Below are 27637 nucleotides of genomic sequence, written 5' to 3'. Positions count from 1 at the left end.
TTCCACATTATTGTATCAATAACTAAAGGTGGGTCATATATACAGTAGAGAAGGCACTTAATATCTGAATGGCAACTAATAGATGGCATTCACATGTCTTTGTAGGTGTAGCCCATAAAAGCCTGCCCAGGCATCTCATGGGTGATACTTACAGAGGGCATTCTGCCTTACGGATTTGAAGTTCTTTCTAATGTGACTTTCAGACTTCTGTAAGCTTGTAAATTTTACTTCAAAAAATGAAGTGGAAAGTATTGCCTTGTGTTCTAGTATGCAGCTGTCTATAATTTAGGTACAGATCGACAATTGTAGCCATCAGTCTTCCAGAATGCCCGTTTAACCTCAGCACCTACATCTTCACAAGAAATGGCTTGCGTGGTTTCTAAAAGTTGCTCAGATCGGACTTTTGTCAAGTTGTTTAAAAGGGAAGGCGTTCTATAATTGTGGTGACTCACGGTCAGTCTTGGAAATAGTGATAAAACAGAGAGGGACATGATCTGCTATGGAGGCCTCAGGTTTGACATAAAACTCTTGATAGCAAGAGCCTGAATTACTTCCAAAGATAGGAATACAAACGTAGAAATTGTAGCATTCTTTTCAACAAAAAGTCAGTTTATTAGGTGAGAGTAAAGATAGTACAATATTTATTTTCATAACATGTAACGTATCAATGTCAAAACTCAACCCATCTTTGTGGCTACTATGGTATGGTGGTATGAGTCTGCTGCCTTATGAAGTTTATGTGGGCAGCATGGAAAGTCGTATCAATGATCAAAATGGTCCCCTACAGTTTCTCCTGCAATCTCAATCAGTCCCTTACATCATCTAAAGGCAATTTGTAGTTTGATTACACTTTTTAGCATACCGGGATTTCTAAAAGTTGGAAGAACACAGATGTTTAAAATATCTGTGTACCTAACCAAGGGTAGATAAGTAAATTTTATCCAGACATTATGTATTTATCTTCATGCTAGATTGTTAAAACCCAAGATCTCCTGAGCCACATAATAACATGCTAATTGAATAAATTACTCACATACAATAAAAAGATCAGATATTAAGAAAAAAAACCAAGCATTCAACAGTGCTAAAGTATGCAGAAGCAAACTAAGAAAACAAAATATACACCAAACAATCTCAAACCAAACTGGCTAAAGAGTTAACGTCAAAGAAAGTGCACTTCAGAACTTCTTGATACCCTCTTTAAAAGTAGTAAACCAAGGGTGTTAAAATATTCATTATTTCAGCTGCAGTGCAACTGCTAAAGGCTCAATTATATAAATGTAATTTTGATCACATTTAAATACTTTTAACAGATAATATTGATATTATTTAAAATAGGTACAAATGATTTTTGCAAGTTTTTTTTAAATGTTCCCTAACATGCATGGTTAGATAATGGCTTTATATAATATCACTAATTTAAGAAAATCTGGTCAATTTCTTTTAGATTCTTAAGATTTCAAATTCATAAATAAGTATTTTTAAATATTTTCATTTAACATTCATACTGGGTATGTTTAGCTTTGTTTCCTTCCTGTTTCCAGGTACTCATTGTCTAAAGAGAACAAATTCTTTTTCTATCACAATCAAAACTTATCTGTTACTAGACTGCACACAGTAACATGTGACAGTAATTCAAATTCATTATTTGAAAACAGAATTACTAACGAAATCTAAAAGAACTGTATCACACAGGCAGAATGATCACTGCATATGCCTGCACTGTAGAATGGATTTAAGTTCTACTTTGGCAGTTTAAAACTTTCTGATTTATTTAACATAACATTAGATCTGCCCAGTCAATATATTGATTCTGATAACATCAAAGGCTTCTTGGCTTGCGTTAACAGCTACTCAGCAGGTAGCTGCTGGGTTTAGGATAAGCAAACTTCAGTTCACATATCTCTTTACTTTTAATTTGGAAGGAAATCTTTAAAAGTTCATTTACAATATTTAGTACAGTGCTATAATACATCCATATCTATTATCTCTATTTTTTCCTCAATGTTTTTTTGTTTCTCCCCTCTGGATCGCAGGGTTGCCACTATTCATCTGTTCATAGGTCTTATCTTCAGGTAGGACTAGCTCATGTAAGGCTTTTTCCACATCTGCTGTTCCAGTTGTCGGGGTTGTTTTTGGCAAGGTCATCTGAAGGGCACACCACAGCGTAGTGCGAGCTTTGCGTGTTGCTGTGCACATCTCTTTAATGGCCAGCGCAAGAGCAAAAACATCTGAGATGGGGGGGGGGGAACAATATTTGATGTTGCTACTCTTTTGGAAGTGTTCAAAATTGTGTACTTTAGCACAGAAAACTGCATTAATGTTTTGCTGTTTTCACTGGCTGTTGTACAAGAATAATTCCTGTCAGTTTGAACAGTGGTAGAAATGCAAGGTATGCAAATTATGAATGCCAAATACACATTCTCCCCCTAAAGAACACAATCCACAAGGAACTTCTTCAAAGACTCAGTGAAGCAAAAAGGAACAGCTAAACAGCTAAACTCACATTTGTGTTTTTGCATACCTCCCATTATTTCAATAATCCATTTGCAAGAGATATTCAAGGAGATAAAGATTTCTGAGCTAATCAGTCAAGTATAATGTGAATGAAGCAGCTTTCCTTTCAAGTCATGTAAACAATAACTGATAGTTGTCTTACAAAGGATAAACATCTCTTAGGGATGATGAAAGGCTGGGAAATCCTACTATTGGCAGGGCCAAGAGACTAAATTCTCTGTGAAGTCCCTTGTAAGTAGTGCAGAAGACATCTGTGAGTACAAGTTCTCGCTCCTTAAAGGAGTTTGCCTCTCCTAATTCTCCTTAAGAAAGTGTGGTGGGGTGTTTTTTTCTGCATTCCACTAACATAATTCAGAGTTTTCCCATTACCACTGTTTCAGATGGTGGGTAAAAACAGGGGTAGGCAACCTAAGGCCCGTGGGCCGGATGTGGCCCTTTTCAATCTGGCCTGCGGACGGTCTGGGAATCAGCATGTTTCTACATGAGTAGAATGTGTGCTTTTATTTAAAATGCATCTCTGGGTTATTTGTGGGGCACAGGAATTCATTCATTTACCCCCTCAAAATATAGTCCGGCCCACCACATGGTCTGAGGGACGGTGGACCGGTCCATGGCTGAAAAAGGTTGCTGACCCCTGGGTAAAAAAGAACAGCACAAAAGAAGAACCAACGTACATGATGGAATACCACTCCTGAATTCCAGAAGACATTCTGGATTCATTGCATCAAGTAATCTGGCATCTCAACTCTGAATCTTGTACAGTGGTATCTCGGGTTACATACGCTTCAGGTTACAGACTCCGCTAACCCAGAAATAGTGCTTCAGGTTAAGAACTTTGCTTCAGGATGAGAACAGAAATCGTGCTCTGGCGGCAGCAGCAGCAGCAGCAGGAGGCCCCATTAGCTAAAGTGGTGCTTCAGGTTAAGAACAGTTTCAGGTTAAGTATGGACCTCTGGAACGAATTATGTACTTAACCCGAGGTACCACTGTACCAATGTTTAGCACTGTAATGAAAACCCAAAAGTGCCAGGGGAGACTTGCAGTATATGGCAGTAAGCTGATTTAGCAGTCAATACACCATAGTCAAAAGAATTTGCTTGCACAGCAATTCTTGGATTGTAGTGCTCAAATCATTTACTCCAAAGCAGCCTTGGTGAAATCCTACTGAATCTAATACTACCGTATTTTTCGCCCCATAAGACGCACTTTTTCCCCTCCAAAAATGAAGGGGAAATCTGGGTGCGTCCTATGGGGCGAATGCAGGCTTTCGCTGAAGCTTGGAGAGCGAGAGGGGTGGGTGCGCACCGCCCCCTCTCGCTCTCCAGGCTTCAGGAAGACATCCGCAGCCCGGGCAGCCCTGCAGGAGGTCCGGCAGGGATGTCTAGGCTGCGGATAGCAGCCTGCTTCCCGGAGCGTCGGGCGCCCTGAAAGCAGAGCGCCCGGCGCTTCGGGAGCACATCCGCAGCCTGGGCAGCCCTGCAGGAAGTCCAGCAGGGCTGTCTAGGCTGCGGATAGCAGCCTGCCGCCGGGCAGGCGGGGCGCCCTGAAGCAGAGCGCCCCGTGCACCGGGCACACATCCGCAGCGTGGGGAGCGCTGCAGGAGTTCTCCGCAGGGCTCCCCACGCTGCGGATAGCAGCCTGCCACCCGGCGGGCGGGGCGCCCTGAAGCAGAGCGCCCCGTGCGCCGGGCAGACATCCACAGCGTGGGGAGCCCTGCAGGGGTTCCCCGCAGGGCTCCCCACGCTGTGGATAGCAGCCTGCCGCCGGGCGGGCGGAGCACCCTGAAGCAGAGTGCCCCGCGCGCCGGACAGACATCCGCAGCGTGGGGAGCCCTGCAGGAGTTCCCCGCAGGGCTCCCCACGCTGCGGATAGCAGCCTGCCGCCTGAGGCAGACATCGGCCAGCCCCACAAGCTCAGGGAGGTGCAGCGCCCTTCCTCGACCTGGTTTGGTTTCCCCGACCTGCTTTTGGGGGGGAAATAAAGGAAAAAAAATTTCCTTTATTTCCCCCCCAAAAAACTAGGTGCGTCCTATGGGACGGAGCGTCCTATGGGACAAAAAATACGGTACTTTGGGAAATTGTTATTTAGTACACAATGTGCTTACTCTTTGCTAGGTGTGTAAATTTCAAACAAATATTAAACATGCCTCTCTTATTTGGGGCAAAAGCCCTAAAACGGCTCAAGGCAGAGAAACTGGGAGAACAAATATTAAAAGAAAAGTGCACCTCTATCATCTTGACATCTGGGAGCTCCTTGTCTTTGCCGATGTGAAGCATTGACAATTTCATCCTTTCTACGGGACTGCACAATGTGAATTGCTTCCAGGTGCTTGTCAAGAGCAGTAGAGATGTTAGCATGAAGAGGAGAACTTCGCAGGCGTTCCATTTTTCCCAGCAGAGTCACAACCTGCAAATATTCAAGAACAGCAATTTAAATTCTTTCATAGTTCTCTTCCTTCCTATAAAGCAGTTCTTATAAGGTCTGTTGATGTCTGTCTATAAATCCACGGCTACAAACATCTCATTTAAATCAGAACCATGTAACTAGCTTTTGGTCTTGTGTTTCTCAAAGAGCAGATCCCCAAGTCATATAGCAAGATGGGTTTTTTAATCTAAGCGTTTCAAGGTCATCTAATGCAAATGAGAAGCTGAAGTTTTGAACCCTGTTGATTTCAAAATAATCTTAACATAAACCTATATAGGGTTCCTAAGTAATGCTATCCTGGCACTGAAAAGGCTGATTCCTAATACTGTAGTCTTAGACTACAGTAATGGGTATTTAGAACCAAAGCCATAATGTAATACTGAAGTTTAATTCAGCTGTACACCAATTTTGGTTTAGGTAAAGGTTAGTTCCAGGAAATTATAATGCATTGCTTTACTGATTTTTTTTAATTGTCAGTTTATCAAGGCACAATGCATAAATATAAAACCATGTTTCTTAAGCTACAAACTTTATCACCAGTGGTGGTAGATGGTCACTGGGACTTGTGAGAATCATAGAAATGTAGAGTTGGAAGGTGTTACCAAAGGTCATCTAGTCCAACCCCCTGCAATGCAGCAGGAATTGCAACTAACCACCCCTGACAGATGGCCATACAACCTCGTGCTTTAAAAGGGGCGCAACACCAAATGGAGGTGGCACCAACTAATTCTGTTCCCATCCTCCTCTCTGCTGAGTTCCACAAAGGGAAAACTGAAGCTAAGGGGGAAGCAGATGGCCACAGCCACCCTCTGGAACTGGTTGTAAATGAGAAGGCAGGTGGGCTTGGAGAAATCAAGACTGATGGGTGTGCTCTAATGTATCAGCCTTCACTGCTAATTACCCTCATGAATCCAGCAAGGCACAACCAAGTTCTTCCCCAAAGTACAGCAAGCACTAAAATTCAAACAGCATAAATTCAAGGCACACTTCTGAATTGTTACATCCTTGCCCTTTGTTGAACGTTTGAGTTGCCTGTATGTATATATCAATCAACTAAATTCACCAAGGAAGGAAAAAATCCCAGCTCCCAATGAATTCTGTTAAATTATTGGGGCTTTTTTACAGGAGAGAACTACATTTTCATGCCAGCAAAGCCATGCAGTTCTAAGGCAAAGAAATATATCTGGTTTAACTCAACGAAGGAACATATAGATTTGATTGGGGGCAAGGGAAGGAGACTAGGCTATAGGAGGTTTACCAAGTTGGCTGTGGGAACCTACAGAAAACAGATTAAGAACTACACTGACAGCTTCAGAAAGGACAGTGCCAGGAGGTTTGGCCAAGAAAGCAAAGGAAAAGTTTTGATAACCCATTTTGGATCAGGACCTCAAAAGAAATGCATGGCGAAAAAATGACCAGATTTCCCTATGAAATGACTTTTCAGAAGATAAGTGCTGCGTTGCTAATCAAGTAATCCAAAGTAGGTCAGAAGACTATGAACCAAACTACATAATCATTTCCCCAACTTTTTGAACTTTTCTCCCTTTTTTCCAGCTCCCACTCCCTACAACCAAACACCTTTTCTACAGTTGAATGTGCAGGTATTCTTGTGTGCAGCCTGCTGTAAGATGTGAGTTCATGTGCACGGGTGCTAATCCAATCCTTGCTTTACAAGACTGAAACAGGACATCTCTGATGCCCTCTGATCTACTACATCACTTCTCCCAACTTGCCTGGAACTTCAGCCCCATTAAGGTTGTCATATTTCACTTAGGTAATTTGAGATGGAGACAGGTTTAAGTGCCTCCTCCTTGCCATTTCTCAAGCAGCTTTTGAAGCAAAGCAAAGAAGCAGCCATTGAGCTTCCACTGCACACATGTAGTTTGGCCCTGTGTTTTCATTTTGTGTGTGATTTGTTCCAATTTTCAGGAATAGATGAAATGGTCCGACTTTGAAGTGCGTTGCCTTTCTAACCTTTCTGCTTCCCAAAGGGCTCGGGGATCAGGGAAGCCACTGCTGGGGTTTCCTATGCTGTGAAGACCAGTCTAGTAGGGGTCTGAAGCCAAGAAGCAGACAAAATGTCTCCTTTTTTTAATCTGTTGCCTCTGCCAAGGTTTTGTAAATTGTAGATAGATAGAACTGGAATTAGGACTGGCTCTGCCTCACACAGAATGGAGTACACAAAGCTATTTTGCATTGTCCTCCCAACTGGAATAATTGGGAGGAACAACCCATATGCAGATACCCTCCAACAACCATATATGTTTTGTGTTTGGAACATCCAGCATCACAATTCCGATGTTCAGGAGAGACAGAATTAGAGGCATACTTATGCCAGTTTGGGGAGCAGAAGAGGCTAATAAGGTCTTGGGCGTGAAGGGTCCAAACTAGTCAAAATTTGATATTTTGACATTAAATAACTCACTCTGGCTTGTTCTCGTAACTGATCCACAATTAAGCGATCAACTCTGGATGGATTTGATGTCAGTCTTGGAATTGGAGTGTTGTTAGTACTAGACACTTTCTTCCCAGGGTAATTCTTGGCAAGAGCTGATTCAGTCTGGAAAAGATACAATTAATCTGTCATGTTAAAGACGGTAAATTATGGGGAGTATATTATAGGAAACTTGATTTATTCTTCTTTTGGGATACAAATGATGAGGATATCTACTTGAAACACAGCCATTAGTGGCATCTCAGTTGTGAAGCCAAACCCAAACTCCTGAAAATAAAAAACCTATAGCACATATTTACAAAACTCAGCATCCTATTTCTAATTTGACAAAGGGTGTTGAGCTGGACTAGAATAATTCAAGATCTCAAGCAGCAAAACACACCTGCAGCTGAGGTAGCAAACTGAAAACAAAACATAAATAATGTTACCCAAAGTAACAAAATAACTAATTGTTGCCATGCTGCCTGCAGAGAACAAGGATTATGCAGCATTCTGTAGAAAGGGTACAATTTAGATCTACATTGGTCAGTGTGAAGGTTTTCCTACTAATTTTAGGTAAAGGTAAAGGTAAAGGTACCCCTGCCCGTACGGGCCAGTCTTGACAGACTCTGGGGTTGTGCGCCCATCTCACTTAAGAGGCCAGGGGCCAGCGCTGTCCGGAGACACTTCCGGGTCACATGGCCAGTGTGACATCGCTGCTCTGGTGAGCCAGATCTGCACACGGAAACGCCGTTTACCTTCCCGCTGGTAAGCGGTCCCTATTTATCTACTTGCACCCGGAGATGCTTTCGAACTGCTAGGTTGGCAGGCGCTGGGACCAAGCAGCGGGAGCGCACCCCGCAGCAGGGATTCGAACCGCCGACCTTTCGATCAGCAAGTCCTAGGCGCTGAGGCTTTAACCCACAGCGCCACCTGTGTCCCACACCTACTAATTTTAACAGACCATAAATTACATTCAGAGCCTTCAAAAAGTAAAACGGGCATATTTTAATGTTCATTATTTTAACTTCCAAAGACCAATTATATTGGAACACTGTTAGAACTAAAAACGTATCACAACAATTTAGAATATTCATTATGTATATTCCATATTGGCCTGAGTATAAGCCTCTTTTTTTACAAATTCCGACTGTGAAAAGTTAACATGCGGCTTAAATTTGCGACCTTACAAAAATTGGCTTTTACGATATCACTGCTGAAACAGATATACGGTAAAACAGAACAGGTGTGATGTGAGTGCCTACAGAATTTTAAGGGAGTAGTTTATATTCTGGTGAGGCTTATAACCGGGCCAATACAGTAGGTCTTTTAACTGGCAATCAAAGCTGCATCATACAGCTAAGTAAAGGATTTAGCTCCAGCAAGCACAAGTGACATTCTAAAATGCTACTATGTTGCAAAAAATGCAGGAATATGTGCTCAAAGGAGGCTGCTAGAATAGAATTGTGGAATGTTAGGAAAACTGTCAGAAGTATTTTTTTCGATTGGGCTTTAGAGGCTAGAAACTAAATTGCCTCTTGCCTGCAAATTCAATTCAAGTGGTCCACAAAAAGGTTTTGCAGCAATCAAAACTATCAGTTCTTGGACCTGCACTACATTTATGTTTTCTGACAAGCTTGAGGCTGTTTTAACCAGGATCAGATTACCGAACAGTTAAACAAGACCCTGACCTCTCTAAAGTAAAGGTAAAGGTACCCCTGCCCGTACGGGCTAGTCGTGTCCGACTCTAGGGTTGTGCGCCCATCTCACTTAAGAGGCCGGGGGCCAGCGCTGTCCGGAGTCACATGGCCAGCGTGGCGAAGCTGCTCTGGTGAGCCAGCACCAGTGCAGCACACGGAAACGCCGTTTACCTTCCCGCTATAAAGCAGTACCTATTTATCTACTTGCACTTAGGGGTGCTTTCAAACTGCTAGGTGGACAGGAGCTGGGAATGAAAGACAGGAGCTCACCCCGCCGTGGGGATTCAAACCACCGACCATGCGATCGTCAAGTCCTAGGCACTGAGGTTTTACCCACAGCGCCACCCGCGTCCCTTCTCTAAAGTAGTACTGGTTTAAACAACTGTGCCAGCAATTTCCAATTGATCAGGACTGAAGACTGAGCAGCCCAAACCTGTTCCATGTCCCTGGTCCTAGGCATTGATAAGAAAGCTGTTCCTATAAGCTTAGCCTAATCCTTCTGTTTCTTAGATACAGTAGTGAACAGAATATTTGAAACTACTCAATATACTTATTAAGTAATTTCAAAGATTGTTCACTGCTGTATCTACTCCCCGTTTTGTACTCCCTTCTGATATGCATGTTTCTTCTTACCTTTTTCCGTTCTTTCTCCAAAGCTCTCCATTGTTCATAACATTCTTCCAACCTAATATGAAGTTCACTGGCTGACCCACTCCTAGTTTTCATTGGTCTTTGAAATCCAAATGTTGGCATGAAGCCTGTGAAAGAATTGTCTCCGTACATCATATCATTAAAATAAGGGTACAAGTGGCTTAAATCATCATAGGAGAACAAATCATAAGAATCCATCAGGGGAATGACAGAATGCCCAAAAGGATGAGTAGATTTCAAAGGAAATCTGTTTGAATTAAGCTGTGGAACACTTGGACTGTGCCTCAAGTCACCCATCATGAAATTGTTTGAAAAGCAAGAAGCCTGAGTGCGGTTCACACGGTTACTGACAATATTGTCTCCACTTCCTTGCCTGTGACTACTGAAGTGACCTTGAGACTCCAGTAAATCTTGGTAAGTATTCTGTGACAGTCCATCTAGATGTTTTTGTCCGTCCTCAGCATCATAATGTCCATTCTGTGATTTAACTTGAAAATTGTGCTTGTTCACATTTTCAATGATCCCATATTGCTGCGTATAGTTATCACAAAAACCATTTGGTTTGATTTTTTTGTCAATCATGGACTCAAAAAGACTTTCGTCTGTTACCTTACCCAGTCCTTCTGTATGACCGGCAGACTGAACTCTGTCTCCAGCGTTGCTATCATTGAAATCAAAACCGGAAAATACTGTGGGGTTTTCTTGGCAATATTTCTGGAGCAACAAATTATTGCTTAAAGTTGCATTGCTTGATGGCAACTGAGAAAAATCATAAGAATGATTGGAACCTTTTGAACCAGCAGTTAAATGATTATTCAACTTTATCAAGGTGCTTTGATTCCGAATAGGGATGGAGGAACTGTTTTTAGTCTGTATGTTGATCCATGTTGGCCTTAGATTTGTGCCTGATGAAGAAGTTACTGGGTTTGTTGATAAGATATTCAGTGATTTGAAATATTCTGAATTTTCTGTAGCATTTGCAAAATCACCACTCCCCGAAACAGCTGTGTGAGATTTGAGGGCAAAATCTGATTTTAAACCAAAGTCAGGGGTAAATGAATTTTCATTCACGAACTGCTTTTCTGACATGAGTCCGGTAGTCTTTTGAAATGTAAAATTCTGCTGTTCTGAAGAGACATCTTCCATTTTCTTCTGGACAGCTGGTTTATTTGGAAAAAGTTTACTATAATTATCAGTATCTAAACCTGGTAACTCAGGTGTTCCACTTGGCAATTTTTTACTCTCTTGAACATTATAATTTGCATTTTTATTATGCTTTGTTTTATTTGGATGAGAATAATCCAGGTATCTACAATAATCTGCACTTTCACCATATCTACTGAATTGTGAAAGAAGCATCTCAGCTCTCTTTTGGTGCACCTGTGCATCATGTCCTTTAGGACCTACCTTATCCCTTCCATAAGCATAAGTATCTGCTCCTGATTCTTTTATTGCTTCTAAAAGACTGGTTTGTGGGGCAAAACATGTTTTCACATATGAATAGTCTTGAAACTGTGGTGTCTTTGCATTCTCATTGTTCTGAATATTATAACAGCTGACATGATCATTCCTGGAAGGGTACAGCCATTGCTCATCAATGTCGATGTTAGTGAGCCCATGGTAAAGGTCATCCACTTTCTGTTGCAATGCTACAGGACCAGCATGCATATACTGTTTGTCAGACACGGGCAAAGTTTCTCCACCATAAAAAGTCTGTTGAGGGATGGCTCCATCTATTGGCCTCTTTGTTTCCGACAGCAGGTCAGGGTGGTCTGTAAATCGGGTTGTGCTCACAGGCCATACTGATTTTAAGTTGGAGGCGCACGCCCTACAAGAATGAAACATAAACAGTTGCACAATTCCTTACATAGATTTTAACCGATTATACTAATCTTTATTTTTACTTTTGGTATGTCCCATGGCCAGTGTGTTGTCAGAGCTATTGGTATAATTTCAAATGAAGACTGTAAAAGCCAGAGACCTGTATCAAGCTAGATCACACTAAACTTTTTTTTTGGGGGGGGGGTCAAAACCGATACTTGAGGTCTGCATGTAGTTGGCATACCACTTATTTAATGCACATCTTTATATATGAATGATGTGTAATAAGCTGTTTAAAGTACTTGCCAAAACCACAAATACACTAATAAAAAATGTAAGATTCAGGTTTAATATGCATTACTGCCTTCTTGATAATGGCAGCAGAAATTGCAAGCTTCCACTGATGGCAGATGCAGAATATTCTCAGTCGAACAAGAGCAGTTGGAAAAAGTGAGTAGATGTGTAGGAAATTACTATCCTATGTTGAATATATTACCAACCCGTCAGCAAAATATGGCTGAGATTTATCTTGTTCTTCCAAGATGTTAGACACAAGTCCATATAAGTCTGTTTCACTGCCATAGTCATTTCTTTCTGTTTGAATCCTAAGTGGGGTGAGAAAAGTAGGTTAAGTATTTGCTAAGAATGTCCGCCTATATTCATATTTACATTTCTATTATTTCTAGCTATAACATTTGCCACCAAAAAAAAATAATCAACAATATCCTGGAACTGCAGCTTTTAGAGCTAGCATGGAATGTAAAGGCTGAATGTAGACCACTGAGACATTTCACCATCTACAAAAGGGGGAAGAGAATCAAAATCCCTTTAACCTCTTGACTGTGCTGCTTCCCAAGCTGTCAAAGACCCACGTCACAACCATCATGTTGACTTGAAGCCTAGCAAGTTCTTTTTTTGTTCAGATTATTTATAGTACATTGTACACCCAGACATATTATGAGAGCCTGCGGTTCAGAATTCCCGCAGACTATTATGAATGACAGCATGTTAAACCTGTCCATGAGTGGAATATACAAATGATTCAATAATTTAACTTGTCCGCCTCACATGCAGACTGCGCATATTTGACTGCATGCAGACTTGAACCACATACAATGTGTTCATCCCTGCTGCAGGCAAACCCCAAGGACAGGTGTGGGAAACTTTTTCTGGTTGGCAGGTCAGATCCTTATCTCCCTACCCCTGCTGGGCCAAATCTGACAGGTGAGCAGGTCCACCAACCTGTCACTCACCCATCATCGTGATATCAGGTGACAATGAGCTTTGACTTCAAAGCACAGTACAGGACTGTTTGAAAGTCTGTAAATAGCTCCATGCTGCTACATGAACCTCTCAAATCAGAAGGTTCAAACAGCAGAGTGGGGCTGCTTGTAAAGGAGCTTTCAAACAGTCCCACACTGCTCCTTGAACTTCTGGTTGTCAGAAGTCGAAGAAGCAGTACAGGGATGGAGAAATGGTTTCCGCTGAAACTGCTGATAAACTGGAGGTCCCACCCACCTGTGTTTTTCAGCAGTTTAGAACTGCTTACCCCTCTCGGAGCAAGGCTGCCTCTGCCAGCCATCAGCTAATGGGCAGTAAAAGCATGTCTTGCTATAGCAAAGGAACAACTGGCAACTCATTTTAAGCTCCCAATTGTTCCTTTGAAACCCTGCCCTTACCTGCCTCACACCTGATGTCATGTATGGAGTAGGTAGGCATGGCTTGCTTAAAAAGAGCATGGTGAGCTAAAAGTAAAAGCCTGGTGAACCAGCTTCCCCACTCCAAGTTGAGGCAGCCCAGCTAAACAAGCTCTTGTAAGATTTTAGACAGCAGGAAGAAAAATGATGTTACTATGTTGTAAGTAAATCAACTGATAAACAGTGATGTGGTTTAACAGCAGATTTTGAATTCAGGTAATTTGTATCAATTTTCTTATGCCCTAGACTGATCTTACTTGCCATGTTTATTTTACTTTAATAAACAAAGCTAAAAATGTGAAATTACCAACTTTGCCTAATATTGTATTTGCACAATGCTGTATTTGCATGTGGCTCCCATTCATTGCTGCTAATAAATATATGAAATAGAAAATTTCCATGGAAGGATGAAACACTGGGAAAGTTTCCAAATAAAGGATCCATAGATTAAGTGGGCTATACCAGGATCTCAAGATCATCTAAATTACACCGCTATCCTCTGACATATGCCGTACACTAACCCACTTCTAGTGGTGCTGGCAAATTTCTCCCAAGCCAGGCTCAAAGGAAATTTCAGGGCACTGGAAAAGTGCCCTGCAAAAGGAAAGGTGTAACTTGTAAAACCCTGTAATTCAACCATAGTGCCCTCTTTTGCCCAAGTTTCTTGAAGAAAGATGATATAATGTGTTTGCAGATAGGAACAGAAATCACTGTCTTGGGTCTTGTTCGGCCACCAAAAGGAAAGGTATGTTTTATAGCAAGTGTGGAGAAACTTCAGCCCTCTAACTCCAATCATTCATTGCCATTGGCCATGCTTGCTAGAAGTTGTAGCTCAGCAATATCTAGAGGGCCAAAGGTTCCTCACACCTATTTTACATACTCCAAACTTCCTCTCCCACTCAAATAAAAATCTGCCACTCCTCTCCACACCCTAAAGCCATCCCTGCTACGCACTCTGAACATTACCCTTCCTTCCCACATTCTTCCTTCCCCCATCAGTGGAAAAACAGGTAAAGGTAAAGGGACCGCCGTAACCGACTCTGGGGTTGCGGCGTACAGCTTCCAGGTCATGTGGCCAGCATGACAAAGCCGCTTCTGATGAACCAGAGCAGCGCACGGAAACACCGTTTACCTTCCCGCCAGAGCAGTACCTATTTATCTACTTGCACTTTGGTTTTTGTTTTTTTGTAAGATATTTATTAAGATTTTTTAGATCTACTTGCACTTTGACGTGCTTTCGAACTGCTAAGTTGGCAGGAGCAGGAACCGAGCAACGGGAGCTCACCCCGTCGCAGGGATTCGAACCGCCGACCTTCTGATCGGCAAGTCCTAGGCTCTGTGGTTTAACCCACAGCGCCACCCGCGTCAGTGGAAAAACAACAGAAGCACAAATAAATTTTCTCTTCCCTCGCTCGCTCGCTCCCCTCTTCTTTTTCCCTCACTGATGTGGTGCAGTAGATTATAACAAGTGTGATGGGGTGCAGTGAACTATGGAAGATGCAGTTCTTACAGTTCATGCAACTGCAGGAGCTCTTGAAATAACTACAGCCTCTAATTAGACTGAGGGGGGTGAGAAAAGGAAATAAGTATTTCTTTTCAACTCCCCCACAGCCTCTGCTGCTCCCACCAATAACATGGGCAGGGGGACTGTGGTTGGGGTATAGAAGAGGGTATAATAACCCCTTCCTGAGTTCTAAGTTTGGCTCAGGATTTCCACACCCACCCAGAACCAATCAGGAAAGCTTCAGAGGGGTCGCTCATTCTCTCATGCTATAAATAGGTGGTAAGAACAGAATGAAGTGGCTGATGCCTGACGGACACCTTTACAATATATGGAACAAATTAAAGCAATATAAATTAAAGAAAGTGAGCATAGCTGCATTCTACATCAAAAAAAAAAACAAAAAAAACTTCTGAGTTGCTAGCCTGACCTGAAAAGAACTCTATTCTGACACCAAATATAGAGTCAAGATGGATTCTGAACATGAAAAATAAAACCCACCATTCACAAATTCTCTCCAAAAAACACATCATGTTTTTTGGACATGTTTTGTCAGTTTGTACCCTTCAGTCCTGTAGAAATTAGCAATTAATGCAATGAAAATAAGCAAACTATTAACCATACAATTTTCTCTTCCTAGTCATATAACAGTTAAATTATGTACCTGTTCTTTACACTAATCTGAGAACTAGGGGGTTGTTTAATATCATCTGCATATGTAGACCATGGGACATAGAAAAGAGAAGAATCAGCGAGGTTTGAACATTCAGAAGCTGTAGAAATTGAAGTACTGTAAGGCTGCCGTAAGTCTACATTCTCTTCACTCTGTATTTTAAATTCAAGAAGAGAAAATTAATATTAAAAATATTATTTATTTTACTGCATTAATTTCATAATTAATTTCCTAAATTGAGAATAAATTGGTTGGAAAGGACCAAAGGCCATCAAGTTCAGCTAATTGATTCCAGACAGTACTAGTCGTCCCCACGACTACTGCAAAGGAGCCACATCACGACACACTAAAGAGAGATTACTCAGCCACTTTGATGGGTAGGGGGGCAGGGACTTTTACTGATCTGAAATAGGCTACAGCAAAGGTATATAATAGCAACCACAAATGTAGCTACATTTTGCTTTAAAACCCTTGAGAGTATTCCGCCCCCCCCCCAGTTCCAGAGATAATGTTCCCAAATTTAACATACTTCTGTTTTCTAGTTTCTAAGAAAACCAGTAAACAACACTAAATAAAATTTGTTTCCAAATTAATCTCTGAGGTAGGAGTAAGTTATTACTTCTGCCAGTTAAAGGGACTTTGTTGTTGAAACTTAACACAATTCAGCAGGATTTTGCATAGTGGAAGATAATTTATACTTGTTGGGCTAAATTCTATTATACAACACTTTGTACTATGGGGAATTCTATTTGGATTTCATTTATTACTAAGGCATTCAGTGTGCAATCAGTTTTACTTGTGTAAATGAATAAAGTATGTCAAAGTGATGTGTTCATCATATGACCACAATTAAGTAATCCTAATCCACAGTTTTGTATACTGGATGCACGAAAGTGTGATGTCCAGGGAAAACATCCAGCAATAGAGCAATGTGTGTAATGCTGCATGGCCTAAGCCCATGTGGTATACAACACATTCTGTCTCCATGGGAAATATAAGCTTATAACTGCACTGTGATACCTGATCAAAGTAATTGAAAATGAAAAATGAGTTATGCCTTATGCATTGAATTTTAATTGGTGAAATGATTGCTTGTTCAGTTTCCATGGCTGTTCATTCACATATATTATCATTTATACAGTGCTTTTAATGAACAAAATATTTTACAATTCTCTTTAATGTTTTGAAAAATGAATTTGAAATATTTTCTAGTTCTATATTCTAGCATCAAGTCTAACAACCAATACCAATTGCTAAGGAGCTAAAGAGACAAGACTTGTATAAGACCTAAAGCAGGTTTTACTTCAGGCTTTTAAATCATTTTTTTTCTATCAGAACTAAGTTTACATCACTTTTCCATTAAAAATCCCTAATTTCCCTCACACAAGCTTTCTTTATTTGTTAAACAAGTGAGAATCAGATATACTTGCCAAACTACTATACTTGGAGTAGATTACTACAAGATCTTTCAGAAGATAGTAATCTACCTTCTGCCCACCTGAGCTAGACAATTCATGGCTGAGAATACAAAAATGTTTGAAGCAGCTATGGTTGCACAAATTCATTATGGACAATCTGATAAGTAAAAGGTAAAGGTACCCCTGCCCGTACGGGCCAGTCTTGCCAGACTCTAGGGTTGTGCGCTCATCTCACTCTATAGGCCAGGAGCCAGCGCTGTCCACAGACACTTCCAGCGTGACAAGCGTGACAAGCTGCATCTGGCGAGCCAGCGCAGCACACGGAACACCGTTTACCTTCCCACTGGTAAGCGGTCCCTATTTATCTACTTGCACCCGGGGTGCTTTCGAACTGCTAGGTTGGCAGGCGCTGGGACCGAACGACGGGAGCGCACCCCGCCGCGGGGATTCAAACCGCTGACCATGCGATCGGCAAGTCCTAGGCGCTGAGGTTTTACCCACAGCGCAACCCGCATCTGATAAGTAGTACCTTTTAATATGCAAGTGTTAAACTGAATTTGCTAAACCTTTCTTTTAAATCCCATTAAAAGTTAAGATCCCTGTAAATTATCTATCAAAACTGGATGGTTAGCTGAGAAGCAAATGGAAGATAGTTAGCTATTCAGAAATTTTATTTTTAAAGGATATATTATTTTATTTGCAGATGCAGTCAGAAGGGAGTTAAGATATTGTGTACTACTCTCTCGCTGAAAGATGGGGCTATTTATTAAATTTATTCCCGATCTATTCTTCCTGAAGAGTACTGAAGGCAGCTAACAACATAAAATCCATTGAGACAATTTTCAATAATTAAGGATTAGTTATAGAAACCACAGTGCCTATATATACCTATCCGCTTCCAATGATCTTAAGAATTAAAAATGTATTCAAATTCTTCCTGAACATAGCCTTGCAAAAAGTATGCCTGGTCTTCCTCAGAGGGGTTTCAGAGATGGGGTACTGCCAGAGAAAGCCCTTTTGTGTTTGTACACTGGTAGCCATCCATGGTATGGAGAAGTATGAACCTTCCTCTCTATATCACAATTTGTATTTGTCTAGCACTCAATACAATAGGTAGCTTACTAGGACAGTTGGTATAGTTGTCAATCTACAAGAAAGTAAAAGGTACCCCACTAGCTCAAATTAGCTCAAACTAAATGACCATCTAGTTAACAGAGCAAGAAAGCAACAGCCCTGCCACACTGTTGTCCCAGAAACAGGTATTCAGTCAAACACTGCCTCTGAACCTGGATCATCAATCTACAGGGCTGCATCAGCACATCAGCTCATCAAACTAGAGGACATGGTGCCACACTAATACAGCAATTGGGGGTGTGAAGATAATTTTTAAAAAAGTAAGTCCACTATTCACTGAAAAATTGGATACTTCTACTAGACGCCCAAGCAGTGTTTGCGGGAAAAGGAACTCTTTACCTTTCAGACCAGCTTGAAAGCCCATACACACCACTCTGGAACTCCTTGGAGAACTTGCACATTAATAGAGTTAACTGCCATTCAAAAATGGGCATATGCTTTTTCACCCAAGTTTTCAAATATGTTTAACTTAAAGTTCAGCTATAATGAGTTATCATGTACTTAGAAGTGAGTGTTGAAATGTAACACATTAGAAGGGGAAATATTTCATGTAGTCCCATTCCTTCCAAGTTCTTCTGGATATGACAAGAGACTGAATATAGACAGCTGCCCTCCTGGATATCATCGTACGACACAGATGCTAAGGAAATGAGCATTATGAGTACAGCAGGGGTTCCCAAACTGTGGTCTGCAAGATGCATTCAGGTGGTCTGCAGCGTGTCTGAATTTGTGGCTGAAGGTGGAAGATGACATAGCCACTCCATACTGATTTTTAATTGTATTTTTATTCCTTCATTTATTTCTTATATTGTACTTTACTGGACTACAATTTGAATCTGACGGACTTTAAATTATAATCCAATGAATCAAATACAATATATAATAACTAAAAGAAGCAATAAAGGTAAAAATTAAAAATTCTATAGAATCAAGTACAATGTACTGCAATTTCTACAACTGGCATAAAAATAATTGTAGCCTGCCAAGAATCTCAGGAATTTTCAAGTTGCCCTGGAGGGTGGGAGTTTGGAAACCACGGAACTAGAGTAACATATAAAGAGCATGTCCCCCCCGCCGCCGCCCCAACATACTTACTTTAATTTATAAAAGGAACCCTGACCATTAGGTCGTCGTGACCGGCTCTGGGGTTGCGTGCTCATCTCGCTCTATAGGCCGAGGGAGCCAGCGTTTGTCCGCAGACAGCTTCCGGATCATGTGGCCAGCATGACTAAGCCGCTTCTGGCGAACCAGAGCAGCACACGGAAACGCCGTTTACCTTCCCACCGAAGCGGTCCCTATTTATCTACTTGCACTTTGATGTGCTTTCGAACTGCTAGGTTGGCAGGAGCAGGGACAGAGCAATGGGAGCTCACCCTGTCGCGGGGATTTGAACCGCCGACCTTCTGATCGACAAGTCCTAGGCTCTGTGGTTTAACCCACAACGCCACCAGCGTCCCTTACTTTAATTTATAGTACCCTGTTCTTACTCAAGTACAGAAATCACATGAGAAGCAGCTCTAATGCATTTCAAATACAGTGTTTATTATCAGGCCAGTAAAATCAAATAGAACCATGCTAATAGTGTGATGCTACTAATGCTACATAATGCTTTATTATGAAAACTCTCTAATGTATTTCTAAAAGAAAATTATCTCAAGTTGATAAAAAAACTGACTGAACCTGCAATTTGTAGCAATCATAGAAGGAGCTGCAACCTGTCATGATAACGTTATTGAACACATCCGTCAGTCTTCCACTGGACTCTGCACTATTCAAATAGCGGCTGGTGCCTCTGAATGCTACTTTGGGCTGAGACAAAAAAGTGGAAAGACAAATTAACCTACATCTAAATTGTTTTACAGATACCAACATCCCCCCCCCTTTCGGATTGCCTACACACTGCATTATTATACTGAGTTTGAGAGAACCAGGCTATTACATACACACCCCTCCCCATTTCTCTAAAACATCGACGAGGCCTGATCTGTAATCACACACACATATATATGAAAGCCAAGGGGGAAAACCGCACAGGTGCCTTTGACTCTCTCAAATTCTGCTTTTCGGCCGACTGAGAGCCAAACAGGTGTCGCTGTTCTGAAGGCAATCATTTCTCTGCCGAGGAACAACTGAGAAATGGCAGGCAGATGAGGGGAAAAAGTGTGATGTGAAAACAAAAAAACACACGACTTGGCCAACAGTTGGTTCCACACAAGCGGGTTTCCCAGTTCTGGTATCCCAGGGACACGCCGAACTTGTCGAGTCGTCCGCTCCCCCAAATTCCTCTGCACTCCCGCCTTGCTTCCTCAGCCCGCGACACCCGTTTCTCCTCGTCTCTCCCCTTCCGACGACCCCTTTCCACCCCCCTCCATCTTCCTATTCAAACCTAACTCGGAAGAGCTGCTTTCCCACTCTCTGGGGAGGGGGAGCCCACCAGACGCAGCCCCCCCCCACCGTTTCAAGACCCCTTACTCTTTCGACAGCGCCCCCCGCGCCTCAACTCCTCGCCCCCTCAGCGGCTCCCTTGGGCCCTTCTCTCCCCCCTCAGCGCCCCGCGCCCCTCAACCTACCCGCCCTAGAGAGAGCAACCCCCGCCGCTTGCTCTCCCTCCGCTCGGCCACCCCCTCACCTCCATCCCCTTCCCTACACAGGTTTAAGGGCGCCTCTCACTCCACACACACCCGCCCCCTCTTCAAGGGAAACCAGGGGCCAGAGAGGGGCGTCGCGCTGCCCCCGCCATGACCGCGCAGGGGGGCGTGGTAGCTCCCTTCACCCTGCAGCCCAGACTGGCTCTGACGGCGCTGCGAGAACAGCCAAGGCAGCCGTTACCAAGCCTGACAGGGAGGGGGGAGGGGAGGGGACGGCCGGGTGGCAGAGAAGGGGCCCGCCGAGGTTCTCCCTCCACCGCGCGATTGGCCAGCACCCGCAGCCGGGCTGCCAATAAGGCGCCGACCTTCCCCCCTCCGCTCCCTTTTCTCCTCCCCCGTAGGCCCGCCTCCTCCTCCCTCGGGTCTCAAGACATTTAACCACGAGGGTATGGAGCTCAGGGCCACCAATAGAGGGCGAGCCCGAGGCAAAAGTGTGATTCCAGCACGCCTCCCCTCCCCCTGCTCGCGTTAACTGGCGGTTGCCGATGTCCGTCTCCAGAGAGGTGGGCCAATCCCATGTTCATATAGGGTACAGCACCTCCTCCTCCTCCAAACCCCCAGATCGGCGCCGGCTTCTTTGCGCATTGGGCAGCCCGCGCGTCCAATCGCAACCTCTCCGTTGTTTTTTGCCCCTTTCCGCCTACCCCATTCAGCGGACCGAGGGACACCTGGCGCGCGATTGGACGCGTCGCCGCCTGCCCAATGAGAAGCCGGGAAAGTGGTTTGTTCACCCGGTGATAAGCAAAAAAGGCGGTTGGAGTAGAAGCTTCAAGCCTTTTCCCGCTCGAAAAAAAGGGGGGGGCTAGGAGTGTGAGGGGGAAGCAGCTTGAGGAAATATGTGGTGGGATTGAGAGAGAGAGAAGCGGGTAGATTTAAAAACTGAATTTTAAAGAACTGAACAAAAAATTTAAAAAAAAACTGAGGTAAACCCACAGCTGGTGAAGGGGAGCTGTGAGAAGGACTGAGGCAGGAGCAGGGCTGTGGTGCAGTGTTTGTACCTGCGGCAAACGAGAGACTTCGCTTGGGCTACTAAGATTCAGCCCTATATTCTCCTTTCCACCTCCCCAAAAATAAAAATAAATGTGAAAAGGAAAGATGTTGCATATGCGCTGTATGTAGGATTTGATATGGGGAGAGTCCCACTGCACCTTGACCATTTTAGGGGTCTCCACAGGGCCAGAGACGAGTCACATAAAAACCTAAGAGAAGCTTGCTGGAACAGGCTAGTGGCCCAACTAGTCCAGTATCCTGTTCTCACAACCAGATGCCCATGGGAAACCCGCAAGTGGGACCTGAGCGCATGAGCACTCTCTCTCCCCTCCCCTGGTTTCCAGTATTCGGGAGGATACCGCCTCAGACCTTGGAGGTAAAATACAGTAGTTATGGCCAGTAACCACTGATAGCTTTACCCTCCTAATCTTAAAACCATCCGGGTTGGTGGCCGTCATTGTCCTCATGTGGGAGTGAGTTCCGTAGTTTTATCCACTGTGTGAAGAAGTGCCTGTTATATCTGTCCTGACATTCACTTTTGCTAGGGTCTAATGTTATGAAAGAAGGCAAAAAAACAAACAAACCCAAAAAATTCCACGCATAACTTTATAAACTTCAGTTGTCACCTCTTACTTGCTTTTTCTCTGAACTGAAAAAATCCCAAATGCCGCAACTTTTTCTCATAGGGAAGTTTCTCCATTTTGGTTGCCCATTTCTATACCTTTTCCAACCCTCCAATATCCTGTTTGAGGTGAGGTGGTGAGAATCATACACAGTATTTCAATTGCAGTTGTGATACAGATTTATATAACATGGCAGTTTTACTTTCAATTCTTTTCCTAAAGACCCCTAGCATAGAATTTGCCTTTCCCACAGCTGCCATATACTGGGTCAACATCTTCAAGCTAGCCACCGTGACCCAAGGTCTTCTTCCTGGTTTGTCACTGCCAGCCCCCATGACACCATCATTTATTGCAGATAATTAAACATTCTGTCTGTGTGTGAGCACTTAGAAAGGGATGCTGTGGTTACTAAGACCCAGCATAGGTTTCTCAAAAACAAGTCATGCAAGACAAATCTCATTTCTTTTTTTGATAGAGTTACAGGCTTAGTGGATTAGGGGAATGCTGTAGACATAGTGTATCTTGAGTTTAGTAATTTCCCCATGATAGTCTTGCAGAGAAGCTGGTAAAATAGGGCTGGATGAGGTAACTGCTAGGTGGATTTGTAGCTGGTTGACTGTTGTCTAATGGAAATGTTGCTTGTGATGGTGGAGTACAGTGGTACTTCGGGTTAAGTACTTAATTCATTCTGGAGGTCCGTTCTTAACCTGAAACTGTTCTTAACTTGAAGCACCACTTTAGCTAATGGGGCCTCCTGCTGCTGCCGTGCCGCCGGAGCACGATTTCTGTTCTCATCCTGAAGCAAAGTTCTTAACCTGAAGCACTATTTCTGGGTTAGTGGAGCTGTAACCTGAAGCATATGTAACCTGAAGCGTATGTAACCCGAGGTACCACTGTATATATTAACCCCTTCAGGGCCCAAGTGGGATTTGGCACAGTTATGTACAGTATCGACTCTTTCTAAGGCACCAGTATCTCTATCCTGTAGCATGGATGGAACCCTATGTGCTGTTCTGAAGTATATGCAATTGTCTCTGAATTTCTGTCCAGCATGATACCCACTGGGGCACATGTGCCTGCAGATGTCTTCCTTGGTGTCTCTGGTGTCCCCCCCCCCCGCCCTGAAATTAGACATTATATTGTAGTCCTTTTAGGAACCCAGATCTCAAGCCACTTAGGGCTTTATAGGCAAGTACCGATCAGAAGGTCGGCGGTTCGAATCCCCACGACAGGATGAGCTCTTGTCGGTTGGTCCCTGCTCCTGCCAACCTAGCAGTTCAAAAGCACATCAAAGTGCAAGTAGATAAATAGGTACCCCTCCGGCAGGAAGGTAAACGGTGTTTCCGTGTGCTGCTCTGGTTTGCCAGAAGCGGCTTAGTCATGCTGGCCACATGACCCGGAAGCTGTACGCCGGCTCCCTCGGCCAATAAAGTGAGATGAGCGCCACAACCCCAGAGTCGGCCACGACTGGACCTAATGGTCAGGGGTCCCTTTACCTTTACCAGCACAGAGTAGAATTGTGTCCAGAAATAGAGCAGCAACCAGTGTAGCTTTTTAAGAACTGGCAAGGTAAGTTCAGTGTAACTAGTCCCAGCTAGTAGCCTAACTGGTGCATTCTGTACAAACTGGATTTTTTGGGGGGAAAACCCTGAATGGCAGTCCTACATAAAGTGCACCGTAATCAAGTTCCCTAGAGTTTACCAACAAATATTTTGCATTTACTTGTACAAGGTGACTCATGAGTGATCCTGTCACCACTTAGACATATAATTGTGATAGGGTCACCACTTAGATAGTGTAGTAAACTTGCATAGCATCCTGACCTTTTTAATCTCCGTTAGTCATTTGTCTTTTCTGGCCTCTTTCTCCATCCATTCTCCCATACCTTCTCTCTTCTCCTAGTACCGACAGCATGCCAGTACCATGACAAACAATGCAGAAGTTAGAAGTTACGGTAATAAATTTGAGTGCTGCTATGTATAGTTTACCTATGTTAAACTGATTTTAACTTTTTATGCATATTTTTCAATTAATATTCTCTTGAAACCAGGGGGGAACAGTTAAAAATCTGTGAAGTATATACTGTACAGGCTGGGAATCAGAACAGACAGCAGATGGTGCTAGAAGCAAAGGCAAATTTCAGTGCTTGAGTCTAGATTTGTGTCCAATCCTTTTTTAAACCATCAGTATAGGAATTTTCTGTGAGCTTCAGTTGGGAGTTGGCTAGGTTTTCCCAGTTTTTCTGGTTTTGCCACAGTATAGAGCATTGAAGTTCTCAAACCCAGATTTAAGGCCTAATCAATGCAGAATTAGATGTACGTACGTACACATGCATACTCAACCTGGCTGCCCCCAAATCCTCTTACTCTTCCCCACTTCTCCACAACCAAGTTTTACCAGTTAAATCCAAAAGTATTGTACCCTTCCCAACTGCAAAAGAACTGGCTTCCCACCCTGCTTCCGAGTTTAAGGCAGATTATGCAAACTGATAGTCCTTAGTCATGTTTCAAAGACAGAGTGGCAGAATGTGCTGTCCAGGTTTTTTCTTCTGTTTATTACCAGTATTTCTAGATCTTAAGAACAGCAGAGCTCAGGGTGGTTGCCAAAAATCCAAAGTATAAAAATAAAACGAAATGAAATAAAACACTAACTAAAATGACTTACGAAAACACCCAATTTCCAAAAGTTTGGAGAGGCTAAGGAAGAACACCAGTGGGTTTTTCAGGGGAGCATGTTATCACACTATCACAGTTCCGGGAGACACTGCAGAAGAGACGATGTTCCTGATAGATGATAATATTTAAGTGGACCCAGATACAACCTGTAACCATTACAAAGTTTTCAGAACAGGTGTTATAGGTTATTACCTAGCTTAGCCATACCTGTCAGCAGATTGGTGCTGATGTTTTATACTATCTGCCATTTCCCAGACCGACTTCAAAAGCAACCCTCCATAAATCTCATTGCAGCAGTCTAGTCTGAAAGACTCTTAAGGCGTGGATGGCAATAGCATGATCATTGTCTAGCAGTAATGGGAGCTTTTCCCTTTTCTTTACACAACACTTGGAGCTCCTTTCTGGAAATTTCTCTTCCCCCTTTCATGCAGGTACAAAAGTATCCGAGCCACATTTTGCTGACACAAGAGAGCTGCGCATTTTCAAGAAATGCTTATCTGTAGAACTGAAATACTTGTGCTGTACCCTATACCTACAGACTTTGGTCCTATCAGTAACAGACAGACAATTCACCTGTTCCCTTATTCTCTAGGCCTCAGAATTGGAACCAAGTTTGCAGTCCCAGAGGGACATTGGCATTAGGAAGAACTGAGAAAACAACTGTAAAGAAAAGCAAGGAAAGCTGGAATGGAAAGAGGTATGCTTAGCCTTAGGAAAAGAAGATTAACAAAGAAGTTGTTTGCACACTCCCCCACCCCATAAGTTCCATTGTGTTAAGCAGGACCTACTGCTGAGCAAATGTATCTAGAATCAGAGTATGAGTCATTGGTGGGCGAAAGAAAGGTTTTTTAAAAAACAACAACAGCAACAACCTTGATTAGAACAGGCACTCATTTCATCTGCCAAAACTGGGGCAAGAACAGACACAAGGGATTTAAGCATTGGGGTCAGGATCCTAGATTTACTTATATCTAAATCCTACCAGAGCAAGTTGGGAATAATTACAATTGCATGGCTCTAAGCATATGATTTCAATCAACTCAATAAGTTGCCATGGGGTAAAAAAGAAAAGAAAAAAGGATATAATCTGCAATTATTTCACTAGCAAAAATGGTCATCATTATAGCAGGTTCTGTGTGGGGAGGAGGGAGGGTTTGTATGATGTGAACCCCCATAGAAGGTTTCAGCGTTCTCCTACTCGGCCCCTATCAGGAGGGGTTGGGCCATCTAATTTTCTGTGGGGTGTACTTTGAAATTAAGTGGGACCTACCATAAAATGTTGCTGTGTATCTTCACCTTACAGCAGAAGTGTTTTTCTCAGGTTTCTGCCTGCTAGCCAACCATGCCCTCTCTCAGGACTACTATAAGATACAAGGAGTCCGAGCAGGCCTTTCCACTCCTCACTCCCATTTTTCCATTTTCTTTTTCTTTTGAGTGACATTAAACATTCTGTGGCTACTGAGCATGCTCAGTACTCAGTGGGCTGTTTTGGGGCTTAGGACACACATATTATTCTAGAATCAAATCAATGGAAACGAGGTACTTGTTTTTTCTATGTAGTCCACACACAATCTAGATCTACTGCAGGTTTTTTGCTGCTGAAAAGCACTTCTTGGGAAACTAGTTTCATTCAGAAAATAAAAGCTCATTGCAGATTAAGTCTGCATCACCCTGTAGTGCATCTATTTGAAAATAGATGTTGGCAGTCCTGGCAAAGGAGTGTGTGTATCCACACTTGTGTAATGGCATTGTGGGTGTGCATATACCAAGACAGCAATCACCACCACCTCCTTTGTTCTTCTGGGATATTTGTAGGGAGGAAAAGGTGTGGATAGCTTCGTCAAGGGAAGGGTTTTCAAATGTGTATCAAGTAACCACATCCACTCCTGGATGGCAGGAACTAGAATAATTTTAGATTGATAAAGCAGCATGTTGAGGATGAACATGAATGATTCCAGGTGGAGAAAAATGTACGCTTGTGCTACAAGTGGGTTACTGTGCACACAGCCTTTGCTACCTTTGGGGATGACAAGTAACCAAAAAGAGACTATTCTTTAAAAGCCAATCTGAGGTAAGTATGTAAGCCTGCATGCTTCACTAACTTCTCATTCTAGGCTCCTTTTCTGAATGTTTAGCTTTCATTGGAGCTTGTGGATATACAAGGAAGATAGTACAGTCTGTCTTCTACCTGATTCCTCAGTAGGAAGTCAACCTGCTCCTGACTTCTCAGGTTTTGGCAAAAGCACTGGAATAACTGAGTACATATTGTATAATGCACTTTATAATTAGTTAATACAATTAAATGGATTTACACATATGAATAATACCTGTGTTTAATACCTTTATAGGTTGCTCTGCATTAATTTCACCTGCCCACATGCATTCTTAACCACCCAGCTGCTTGTATTCTTAGCCGTTTGCCCTCTCCCCCCATGGACATGGTAACAGGTTGTTATTGATTGATTGATTGATTGATTGACTGATTGATTGATTATACTGCCCATCATCCGAAGATCACAAGGAGGTTCACAACATAAAGTTCCAAAATGAGAACACAAAATATATAACAAAAACAAACCAATGACCCTTCTCCTACAAAGACATTAAAAAAACAACCATGGATTGTTTAATCAGCCAAAGACCTGGTTATAGAGAAACGTTTTTGCCTGGTGCCTAAAGATATGTAATGAAGGCACCAGGTAAGCCTCCCTGGGGACAGCATCCCCTGGGG

The 27637-nt window shown here is 42.8% G+C and overlaps 1 protein-coding gene and 1 long non-coding RNA gene across 8 annotated transcripts in view; one reads left to right on the top strand and one right to left on the bottom strand.

Moving 5' to 3' along the window:
• Window positions 1-588: 588 nt before the first annotated feature.
• MEIOC (meiosis specific with coiled-coil domain) lies at window positions 589-21339 on the bottom strand. Of its 5 annotated transcripts, none has more exons than XM_081883923.1 (8): window positions 21263-21339; window positions 19651-19779; window positions 15410-15570; window positions 12048-12152; window positions 9709-11554; window positions 7367-7501; window positions 4743-4923; window positions 589-2231 (listed from the first exon to the last, which is right to left on the bottom strand). In XM_081883923.1, exons 2-8 carry the CDS (start codon window positions 19690-19692, stop codon window positions 2002-2004), a joined length of 2700 nt encoding a protein of 899 aa, XP_081740049.1. In that variant the 5' UTR covers window positions 19693-19779; window positions 21263-21339; the 3' UTR covers window positions 589-2001. The 5 variants fall into 5 exon arrangements, with proteins under 5 accessions (XP_081740049.1, XP_081740048.1, XP_081740047.1 ...); XM_081883922.1 differs by lacking the exon at window positions 21263-21339 and adding an exon at window positions 20652-20795; XM_081883921.1 differs by lacking the exon at window positions 21263-21339 and adding an exon at window positions 20641-20791.
• Window positions 20905-27637, top strand: part of LOC309354383 — a 63941-nt gene continuing 57208 nt past the window's right edge. The window contains exons 1-4 of one of the 3 annotated variants that reach the window (XR_014162229.1): window positions 20905-21121; window positions 22295-22359; window positions 24134-24185; window positions 25499-25603. This is a non-coding gene — a long non-coding RNA (uncharacterized lncRNA). The remainder of the gene's footprint in view (window positions 21122-22294; window positions 22360-24133; window positions 24186-25498; window positions 25604-27637) is intronic. The other 2 variants (XR_014162230.1, XR_014162231.1) reach the window with 2 other exon arrangements.

The sequence above is a fragment of the Podarcis melisellensis genome, assembly GCF_964234715.1.
Source record: "Podarcis melisellensis genome assembly, chromosome: 13".
Taxonomy (NCBI): Eukaryota; Metazoa; Chordata; class Lepidosauria; order Squamata; family Lacertidae; genus Podarcis; species Podarcis melisellensis.
This window is presented reverse-complemented; position numbering and strand designations above follow the sequence as displayed.

Bases quoted from the DNA above. Each gene is read 5' to 3' on its own strand.
- MEIOC (XM_081883919.1), bottom strand. The intron at 7,502-9,708 runs GTAAGAAGAAAC...TATCTTTTCCAG, and splicing joins TGGAGAAAGAACGGAAAAAG to ACTGAATCAGCTCTTGCCAA. The intron at 2,232-4,742 runs GTGCACTTTTCT...CCCCCATCTCAG, and splicing joins CAGATGTCAAGATGATAGAG to ATGTTTTTGCTCTTGCGCTG.